General features: G+C 35.2%; 1 protein-coding gene across 2 annotated transcripts; it reads left to right on the top strand.

The window, feature by feature from the left end:
- The first annotated feature begins 1,052 nt into the window (after positions 1 to 1,052).
- LOC145048679 (putative serine/threonine-protein kinase PBL23) lies at positions 1,053 to 5,089 on the top strand. 2 transcript variants are annotated; one of them, XM_078997259.1, is made up of 3 exons: positions 1,053 to 1,494; positions 2,564 to 3,608; positions 4,151 to 5,089. In XM_078997259.1, the coding sequence occupies exons 2-3, from the start codon at positions 2,604 to 2,606 to the stop codon at positions 4,775 to 4,777; spliced, it is 1,632 nt and encodes a 543-aa protein (XP_078853385.1). In that variant the 5' UTR covers positions 1,053 to 1,494; positions 2,564 to 2,603; the 3' UTR covers positions 4,778 to 5,089. The 2 variants fall into 2 exon arrangements, with proteins under 2 accessions (XP_078853385.1, XP_078853387.1); XM_078997261.1 differs by having other exon boundaries at positions 1,053 to 1,525.
- The last annotated feature ends 6,748 nt before the right edge of the window (positions 5,090 to 11,837 follow it).

Below are 11,837 nucleotides of genomic sequence, written 5' to 3'. Positions count from 1 at the left end.
GGAAAAATGAATATACCCTTAAGGGTATATTAGCTTAGGTAACCAAACATACCATAATACGTCGTTTTGTTTGATATAATCATTAAAATGTTCTTAAACTTCAAACCCTAACTTGATTTACTTTTAAGATTTTTGAAATTTCACTATTATTTTTCTCTTATATCACGTTCTTCTGCAGAACACCTAGTAGACTATATATATTGTAGTTGAAAATAAAAATTACGTAAGAGGAAGCTAAATGTGTAGTTTATAAAAATTATGGAATTAATCAAGTTAGAAATTAAATTATAAGAACATTGAACGATTATAATGTATTATATAATACAAAACGACGTAGTATTGTGAGTTTGGATACCTGATCTTATATACTTTTAAGGATATATTCATTTTTCCGATATATATATATATATATATATATATATATATATATATATATATATATATATATATATATATACATATATGTATATGGAAAAGTGAATATACCCTTAAGGGTATATAAGCTTAGGTACCCAAACTCACCATACTATATCGTTTTGTATCATATATAGACATTGTAATTGTCCAATGTTCTTATAATTTAACTTTTAAGTTGAATTACTTCAAAAATGTTTATAGATTTCATATTTATCTTCTCTTACATAATTGTCATTTTCAACAATAATATATATAGCCTAGTAAGTGTTCAACAAAAAAATGTGATGTAAGAGGAAGATAATAGTGAAAATTTAAAAATTAAGGATTGAAGTTTAACAATATTGTAATTAATATATCAAACAAAACGACGTATTATTATGAGTTTGGGTACCTAAGCTTATATACCCTTAAGGGTATATTCACTTTTCTCATATATATATATATATATATATATATATATATATATATATATATATATATATATATATATATATATATATATATATATATATATATATATATATATATAAAAGAAGTTGAAAAAGCTATTGAGTTTAAAAATGAAAAAAGGAACCTTTTTGTTTTGTTTGAGTAAAGCGTTGACATTCATCACTAAAAACATTACTACGGTGGTTCATGCCTTCATTTCCCTCCGTCTCTTCGTTCGCCACAGCCAAACGTTGCTCATCGCCAAGGGTCAGCTTCTCCACTACAAAGTACAAACTTTTTTCTTCCTTCGTCCTCCAGGCTCCATCACCATCATCCTTCCACTGCACAATCAAACGCAACATGAGAGTAGAATTAGGGTTAAATTTAAGATCCCGCTGAGTGTTCCCTTGCCCAGACACCTCAGGCTCGCCTCCCCTTTTCTTCCACCTGTAAAACCCATCTTGTCACCACCCCTCCTAGTCCCCTTTACGGAAAGCTCCCGTTGACCACCGGTTCACCACATCTTCGTTGATACGTGGTCGTTCTTCTGGACATCGAGAAACCTGTCTCTCGCCGATTCATATCCATCACGCTCTGGCCGATTGATCTCGTTGCACCCATTACCATCACTCTTATCGATCTTCAAAGGTTCGACCATTTTGAAACATCAAAAGGATAGGTTTCTCCCTTTTCCTCGTTGTTACAATTGTTAGATACTGTAGCTGCTCCCTGAATTTGCCCTGTGTTTTATCTTTTTTTTTTTTTTTTGGGTTAGATACTCTAGTAGTTCCCATGAAATTGCCCTATTTTCCTATAGGGATGTCAAATTTGTTATTTATCAACATTATTTTAAATACTTTCGGTATTTAAGTCGTTGTTACTTGCTTTATTTTATAAGAATGTGCTGTTGCTGCTAAAATGGTCTCCAAGGTCAAGACTATATCATATGTTAAATGCCATTCCAAATACTTCCATATAACATTGTTTGACCTTGATTATATGTTAAATGCAAATCGAAAAGAATTTTATTAAATGTCCATTCGGTTCATAGCATTGTCATTGTGATCTTTAAATGACCTTGATTTCAAACACTTCCCTCCAGAAAATTCCTTCTATGAACTTTATGGTTCCATCCGTGATCCGTGTTCAATCATCCCATTTGTGTTGAAGGTAGATATACAATTCATAACTTCAGTCAAACGGGTTTAGAAAGTTCCATCCGTGTTCAATTAGCCAATTTATTATTTAAACTTGCTAACTTTAACTTCGTACTTAATATATAGGTTTTCCAACGACGTTTAGAAAGTTCACATTATGTTCAATTCAAGTCATCAGTTTCTAGGTTTTATGTCAATTTTTAATTTACATTTACTAATATATCATGAGTTTCATATGAGGTTAAATCGCTTAGTTCTAAAATTAATATTGTAGAAAATTTACATACACAAATGAATATCTAATATCTTTATTAAATATAATATCGCAGTTTGCTATTGAGGTGTTATATACTTTAAAAAAATTAATTTAATATATTCAAATGATAACGTCTTAAAACAAAAATTGCAAAAAATAAAGTCCAAATAGAAATTAATATGTAAATAAAGGGAGTGTCATGTGAATAGAAATATAGTTTCAGTGTTATTTATAAATGAAAGACAGAGAACAAAAGTAGATGGTAGGAATCTCTCACCTGTCACCATTTTTTTTTCTGCAACAGGTTATTCCACAAGGCACTATAAATCTGCTATCATCAAATAATGGAAGCCTTCATGGAGGAATTTCAGCATCTTAAAATCCAACTGGAAGATATAAACTCAGCCACATACAATTTTGATATGAGCAACATTATCGGAAAAGGTGGATTTGGGATGGTGTACAAAGGAGTACTCTCTCACTTTAAGGAACAAAACACAGTTGCCTTTAAACGTCAAGATCGTAACTTTGGGCAAGGAGACCCTGAGTTCTGGAAAGAGATCCTCATGCTTTCCCATTACACACATAAAAACCTCATCACTCTCATGGGATTTTGTGATGAGGATGGTGAGAAGATCCTTGTGTACGAGTATGCATCACGTGGAAGCCTCGATCGCCATCTGAGTAGCAGTACTCTCACTTGGAGGCAACGTCTCAATATATGTGTCGAGGCTGCAACGGGACTGTGCTATCTTCATGATCCCAAGGGGACACAACAAAGAGTTATCCACCGGGATATTAAAAGTTCCAATATTTTAATTGATGAGAATTGGAATGCTAAAATTTCTGACATGGGATTATCGAAAATAGGACCCGCTAATCAGCAACACAGCTTTCTTGCCACCAATGTTGTAGGTACCTTTGGGTACATAGATCCGATGTATGCGGAGAAGAGCATCTTAACAAAAGAGTCCGATGTGTATTCTTTTGGTGTGGTCTTATTTGAAGTGTTGTGTGGGAAACTATGCTTTGTGAATAACAATGGTCATTTTGAGAGTTTAGTGGGAATGTGGAAAAAGAGCTACAAACAAAAGAATGTAGATGCCATTATTTTTGAAGATCTGAAACAACACATGGATCCAGTTTCTTTGGAAATATTTTCAGACATTGCCTATCAATGTTTGCAAAAATCTCGTGAAGGACGGCCAAAGATGCTACATGTTTTGGACCAGCTTGAGACTGCACGTCGCTCTCAGGATAAGTTTGAAGAGTTGAAACAAACAATGGACTATGAAGAGGAACTAAAGATGTTTCTCTCTCAAGGAATCTCCGCTAATGGGGACGGAATGGTAATTAGCTATCTATAAACTTCTGCCTTACATTTTATATATTCATATTGCGTTGTAAACTGTAATTTATGAAAAGTATCATATTACATCTTAATTTGAGGAATTTGACATGATTAAATCCAAATAATCTTGCAAAACATAAATTTCACACATTAGGCCACCAACAATGATGTAACAAAATGATTTTCAACCTTACCACAATAAATAGCACTATGTCACCTGGATCTAACGCCGGAGCTGCTCATGGATTAAATTACCTTCATATTCTGATGGCTACACAATGTAGAATCATAAATAGTGATATCAAGAGCTCCAAAATCTTATTAGATGAGATTTGGAAAACCAAGATTTTATATTTGTGTTAGTCCCAAACAGCCCCTCAGGCAATTGAATATGCTAACTCAAGAGTTGACATTTACTACTGATTACTTTTACTTGTTTTACAGTTTGTTATATTGGAAGAGAGCTCTGCCTAGTTACAACATGGATGATGCTAGAGATTATAAAAATGCATTGACTTGTTATTTTTATTTAATGTACAGCAAGCAGCATGCTTGGATTTCAGGAAACTGAAACACGGGTGCGAGCATTACCGTAGGCGATGCAAACTCTGTGCTCCTTGCTGCAACAAGGTATTTTGGTGCCACCGCTGCCACGACAATTATACCAGTGCGTTAAACGACCCCACGGAAAGGCACAACATTGTCCGGGGAGATGTTCTGCAAATTGTTTGTATAATTTGCAATACGGAACAGCCAGTTGATCAGATTTCTGGTAATTGTGGAGTGAAAATGGGGGAATATTTTTGTGGAATTTGCAAGCTGTTTGATGATGATACTTCAAAACAGCAATTTCATTGTAATGGTTGTGGGATATGTAGACTCTATGGTCGTGAAAACTACTATCATTGCGACAAGTGTGGATGTTGCTACGCAAAGGAGATGTGTGGTTCCCACACTTGTGTGGAGAACGCAACAAAAATTGAATGCCCGGGATGCCATGAGTATCTCTTTGAATCGAGTAAGATTATTACATCGATGTATTGTGGACATACTATACATGTGGATTGCTACTCCGCAAGGTTGAGAAAATATATAACCAGCTGTCCTATATGCAAAACTTCGTCCCTTTTGGACAAGAAGGTAGCCAGGATTAAACAAGGAGATTGATTAACTCTTGTCACTCATTTGGAAGATCATGTGTTATATGGCCACCTCAGCCTACCGACATTCACCAAAAATTGTATCAGCTTTGCATTTTTGTTCCTAATTTGTAATAGAAGAGTGCAAAGAGGAAAATAATTTGTATTTTGGCTAAACCATAGTACTGGATCTTGATAGATGGATCAAAAAGAAAATTGACTAATATTACTTATGGATGCAAAGCTATTATAGAAGCCACGCCTTGAGTGGTGGAGCGAGAAATTTTGATAGAGGTGGGGATCAAACATGGTCGAAATTCAATAATATTTGCTTAAAATCCTGTCTAATATATGAAAATTTTTTTGCCACTTGTTACACTCTCATTTAATTCGTCAAATATCATTTTTTAGTTATTTTAAATTAATTTTTTTTTCACGTGTCATTTTATGAGTTTTCTATTTTATTAAATTTCACATAATATTTTAATGTAATAATTGTAATAAATGTATTAATAAATAGATATCAATTTCATTAATGAACTTATTTTTTAATTTCAAAATTCCTAAAATTAAAGCTCATAAATTTCTTTTATTTATTTAAAATTAAAAGATAAGAAATATTTATATTATAATAATTCATTATTTTTTCTTATTTTCTTATAAATTCAAAGTTTTCAAGTATTTTGACTTTTATATTTATTATTATTTTTTTTAAATTAACCCATCATGGGTCTCACAAGCTGTTTAATATTCAAGGACAAAACCATTTCTACAACAAAGCCCAAACTTGGGGACAAACTTTTTCCAAAAAATCAACGTTTAACTTTTGCCAACACATTACCATTTATGTAATTTACTATAGATTTTATTTATAAAACTAAAAATATATTGATAATAACAAAAGTATAGTCAAGCTTATATTATGTTGGTCTTATTTGGAGATTGTCAAGGAGATCTATTTAACACACTACTAGAAAATCTCTTAATACATACAACACAATCCGCAGGTATACGGCTTTACCTACGGAATTGTGACGGAAAATGTGCCGTAACATAATCACTCTTGGGTAAATGTTAACGACGGAATTGCAACGGATTACCTACCGAAAACCGACGACACTTTTGCATAGGTAATTCACCAATGGTATACCTATAGAAATTAATAGCTACGGATTACCAACGGAGCCCACTTTGACTAACATTGCCTACAGATTTTCGACAGCTCGCATTACCAATGGAAAATGTGTCGTAACATAATCACTCGTGGGTTGTATATTTCAACAGAACACACAAAACAAAATCTTCACCTTACCAAGAAGACTCAATCCAATCCTAGTTACTTTGAAGGTGAATAAGATCGTCCAACCACCACCTCCACCGCATATGGCCACCGTCGGTTACCAGGTCGCCGCTAACCATTCATCCCGCAACCATAGTCACTACTTATCTATTCCTGCTTCTTATCTTCTATTTAGTTTGATCACAACACGCACAAATATGAGGATTTCTTATGGTTCCTCACTCACCTACGCTAACAGTGGTAGGGATAGCGATTATCGATTTCAACAACCGTAGTGGAGTTCAAATCGGGTAAAGGGAGATCATAAAAATCAGGAGCAATACAGGTAATGTGTATGTATGTGAATATGTATTTGAATATATATGTATATGTATATGTATATGTATATGTATATGTATATGTATATGTATATGTATATGTATATGTGTATGTATATGTATATGTATATGTATATGTATATGTATGTGTATGTGTGAATGTGTGTGGAAGTGTGTGTGAATGTATGTATGTACATATACATTCACAGATACACTCATAGTCCCCTTATGTATGTGTATGTGTGAATGTGTGTGGAAGTGTGTGTGTCTGGAAGTGTGTGTGAATGTATGTATGTACATATACATCCACACATACACTCATAGACACACATTCATACATACACATACATTCATATACATACACACATACAAAATGTTCATATATACACATTCACACATACACAATACACAAATATTTCTATATACATATACATATACACATACACAAATGTATACATAGATACAGATACACAAATACACATGCATTCACATACATACATACATACATACATACATACATACATACATACATACATAAATACATACATACATACATACATACATACATACATACATACATACATACATACATACATATATACATAAATACATACATACACACACATACACATACACATACATTCACACATACATTTACATACATACATAGCCATAGACGCCTACACATATGTACATATGAATATGCATCCACATACACCTACACATACACATACACATACACATACACATACACGAGTCTAGAATAGAAAATCACATGGTTCACTACAAAGTTTAGTCGAGTCGGTTCCAGAGAAAAATATCTTCAACCAGGCTGGTTCAAAAATAAAATACTTATTAGCCTTAGGTATCTAAATAAAAGTCATATATATCATTAAACCGTAAACATAAATAAAAAGAACGCCCAAATCTGACTTCATGTGAGGAAGTTATGATTTTTCGAAGTTTCGGGATAGCGGTAGACAACTAAAAACTCGAAATAGAGATCGAACGATTTCTAGCCAAAACAACCTAAATGAGAATTGAAGATCTCAACAATAGTAGTACAACGGTAAAAAGTATGATGAAAACGGACATCAGATGAAGAAGTTACAGATTTTAACGGACTTTTCGTGTCCCGGCCTGTTAAAAATGATATATTTAAAATAAAGTAAAAAATTAGCCGACGGAGTCTAAATGAAAGTCGTAGAGTACATTCTCACCTACGCGTGGATATACAAAACGCGAAAAAACGAAGCTCATACGTAAAGGTTACGCAATTTAGATGTTGGAAAAATCACATTACGCCCCGCATACCAAAGGATAGGAGCCTCGTCCCATCGGCCAACATGCTCTCCCATCGGACATCCCATCCGAAGTGCATCATGCATTATGTCTAGTGCGCCCCGCGTAACCCGTAGGTACGCCCCGCGTACCGAGGGTTTCCAGCCCCTATAAAAGGGATGCGAGGGTTCCAGGCATAGTTGCTCATTTTCTTTCTTCTCTTGCGTTTTTACCCTGTTTTGCGTGCAAGGAATATCTCGAAGTCCCAATTTTCATACCCAAGTCCCCAAGGAAGTTTTACACTCCAGAGATTCCCGAGAATCTCGAGAAATCTGCTTTCTCCTGTAAAAGTTCTGCTTCGTTTTCATCTCACCTTCTTCAATCTATCAAGTGAGTTCAATACCCCTATAACTACGTTTTCAAATGTTTTGTAAATGCTTTTATATGGTTTTAGGGGGGGGGGGGGGATACAAGTACACACACAGTTATCCTCGTGTGAAAAACATCAAACTTTTGCTATATTTTTGTTATATAAATATCAAATACTTTATGTATATTTTGAGTATAAATGTTCAATAATGTTAATACAAATGTTATACCTTACATACAAAGTCGACACTACACTAGGGCTTATCATACAAACGAATCACACATTTGGAAAAACTATAATAAGTATAGTTTACTAGATATTCATGAGATTTTACATACTATAAGTACTACATCAAGGAAATACTTTCATATACAAGAATAATTGGACTTTTCATACGTAAATCTATTTGATACTAACTTTTCTGAGACATTCAACTTCACGTACTTTCAAGTATGCAGTTAAAGTCCTGTATTATATACCATAATCTCTTGTAGGGGGAGCGTGATACTTGTGTATAGATCTATATGGGATTGATAATCCCGCACCTAAACTTTTAGCTACAGTTAGACCGGCAGGTCTGGGGTGACAAACGTCATAACGTTTCAATGCCTGAAGAACGTTGTTACATGAAGATTGGGTCAATAGAATGGTTATAAAACTCACATGGAGTATTAAAAACACATTGGTTTACGGGGTTATGAAATGCCTTAGTGATTTTATACACACATAAATCTACTATTCTAGGCATGAAAAACACTATTGCATTACAGTTTTTGGAACTTTTAAACTACCACACACTTATGGAAAAATATTGGATTTCTAGGAACAAACATTCAAAACAGTCAAGTCTTGGTCGAAGACTACTTTTATACTAGTAGGAAATATGGGATTTTCTAGGTGTCTTCAAACATCTACAAAAAATTTCATACAAATTTATACGAACATTAACATTAAATACTTATGAACTCACCAGCTTAAATGTTACTCTACTCTTACAAATCTACTCGGGAGATGCACTGCAACAACTGCAACAAGAAAGGGCACACTGTCCGTTTCTATAAGGCACCGACATGACCAATCACCCGTGGAGTCGGTGTGGGCCAGGCGTGTTATGGGTGTGGTGAGGCTGGACACTACAAGAGAGACTGCCCTAAGGCAAGTAATGCTGGCGGTATAGGAAGAGTGCTGGCAATAGGGTAGAACGAAGCAATAGTTGATCCCATAGTGGTTACGGGTACGTTTCTCCTCTGTAACGATTATGCATGCATACTCTTTGATTGTGGTGCAAAGAGGAGTTTCGTGAGTCATAAATTGAAACACATACTAAAACAAAACCCTCAATCACTCAATAAGATATTTACAATAGAAATGGCAAACGGTAGAACAGAAAGCACAAACGATATGTACATATGCTGCACACTCACTCTAAACGAGCATTCATTTCAAATTGATCTAATGTCGATCACTATAAAGAGCTTGGATGTCATCACCGGTAAAGATTGGTTAAGTCTACATTATGATCCAGATTAAACTCATATGAACAAGACAATTCAAATCAAACAATTTTCATGTAATTAGCCTAACCATCAAACTAAGACAAAACATGAAACTTTTGACAATAATCTTTTGAATTGGATTAGAATGGTCATTACCACATTAAAAACAGGTTTATAAGTTCAAAAACAGCTTAGGGTAATGATTCTAGTCCATTTCCAGCCTTAAAAGTCGAAAATCTGCACTCAGGGCCCCTACTCGCCCAGTGTATGAACCTACTCGACGAGTAGGATGATTTTACTCTTGGACTCGGCGAGTCCACAGTCCAGAAAGCCAGAAAATCGATTTTTACAACATTGCATCAAGTATAATTGAAAACCAAGCCTAGGATCTGATACCACTGATGGGTTTAGTATACTACAGCATCCTATGGTGCACATACAACCCTAAATACCTTAGATCTATGTTTTCACTAATTATACATGCAATGATGTTTCCAAGGTATTAAGCCTATAACTAGCAAGAAATTTTAATATACCATACAAGATACTAGTTAGGGTAACATAACTTTTGTGCAACTTGAAGTCTTGATGTATTTGGCCTTAACAGCTTAGTTCCCCAAGTGTTGCATCTCAAATGGAACCATAACTTATCTAGGATAAAGGTGACTCTTGAGAGAGAATTCCATGCACCAAAACACCTCCATATTTCTCTAAGAAAAGAAGCACACGTTTTTGGTTATGAAGCAACATATTTATATGGTGGATTCCAAGGGTCGTGGGTTTAACCCAAATCCATACCCATGGGTTTTAGGATCCATGGTTCATGTGGCCCAACTCTTTATGTATCCATACATAAAATTGGTCCAACATGGATCATAATCCTAAAACATATAAATATAACTAATTAACACAATTAGTCCCCATATATTTAATTAGTCTCTTTTGATCACTAAATTAATTTCAAATTAATTCTCAATCAATACTAATTAAAACATATGATTTCATATTAATATATTAGAACTTATAATATATTAATAAATCATATAAAACCTTCTCTCAAGAGTCCATCCTGACAAATTGTCCTTGTGTTATGCACCCCAAATGGACCATGCTACTCTCTCGTCAAGTACATACCAATAATACTTATGGGCTTAGATATCTAATCCAACAGTTTCTCAAACGAAGTTGAAACCTCCCTGGTCCCAACTTGTCTGTCCATTACCCGAAACACCGGACAGCTCACCGATTGCTAAACCAAAAGACACACACAAACAACAGTCCTACGCATCTCCTGAAAAGAAAACCAATTAGTCGGACTTGCTTCCACGCCCTGCCATCGAACTTCTGCTAACATAATGAACGCTACACGACCCATTGCAGCCTCACCTCCTACATAGTCTTCAGCAACCCATCTTCTCCGCACTTCAGACACGATATGGATCTTTCACATATGAAACCAACCCAAGACACATCACAATAACTCAAACCACCATCAACTAAGCCCATTCATTACTCTTGAAGCAGGCGATTGTGCCCTCAGTGTGTAAACATCTCCATCTATATTTTTGCTGGAACAAAGAATCATGCACTAAACATGTTCGATACCCTAGTTGAGATCTTACCCAAAATCGATTTGATACCCACTCATGACCTAACATCAATGAATCTACACATGTATATCACACCACATCCTTCGGATTACCCACCCCTTGACTCAAGAGTCTCTACCAGTTACATCCTGAATTTCCATAATCACCTAAGCTCGTATAGGATATCGAAGATCCTCAATCTCAAAGCAGAGAATGATTCCCTGATGACCATGCCTAGCATGTCCAAAGCACGAGTTGAATCCCCTTCCATGCTTGTGACCATCTTATAAATAGTCTACTTTGAACCGACGAATATTACGATTCTATCACAGCCTAACACCACTTCCCTCCAATCACGCTTACCACCCAAGGCCTTTCCACACTCCATTATCACATCGTCTCACCTCCTGAGTCGAATCCTATATCCCGTGAGGAGTTCGGTCGTACCTATGGATTCCCACTGCTCACTATGCATAATCAATGCGATGCCAACAGGCGATTGGGAGTTCCCTAAGCTCCCACTAACCCACCCTAGGCCTGAACAACCACTTGTTTCTCCCCCACTTAGAATCGACGATGCTCTTTCACCTCTTACACCTTATGGATCTCCGATCCATTTCTGTCTATATGCATGGCCGATCAAAAACTTGCGCTAAACAACACAAGCACCCCCATAGTTATCGAAACACAATGATCACTCAGCTCAGGAAATCTTAAAAAAAAACTCTTCTATCC

Source organism: Lactuca saligna, chromosome 5 (assembly GCF_052625555.1).
Source record: "Lactuca saligna cultivar CGN05327 chromosome 5, ASM5262555v1, whole genome shotgun sequence".
NCBI lineage: Eukaryota > Viridiplantae > Streptophyta > Magnoliopsida > Asterales > Asteraceae > Lactuca > Lactuca saligna.
This window is presented reverse-complemented; position numbering and strand designations above follow the sequence as displayed.

What these genes read in the sequence shown, in the direction of transcription:
- LOC145048679 (XM_078997259.1), top strand. Translation starts at nt 2,604, where the DNA reads ATGGAAGCCTTCATGGAGGAATTTCAGCATCTTAAAATCCAACTGGAA. An exon ending in CCGCTAATGGGGACGGAATG is followed by an intron (nt 3,609 to 4,150) that starts GTAATTAGCTAT and finishes TTTAATGTACAG; the next exon opens with CAAGCAGCATGCTTGGATTT.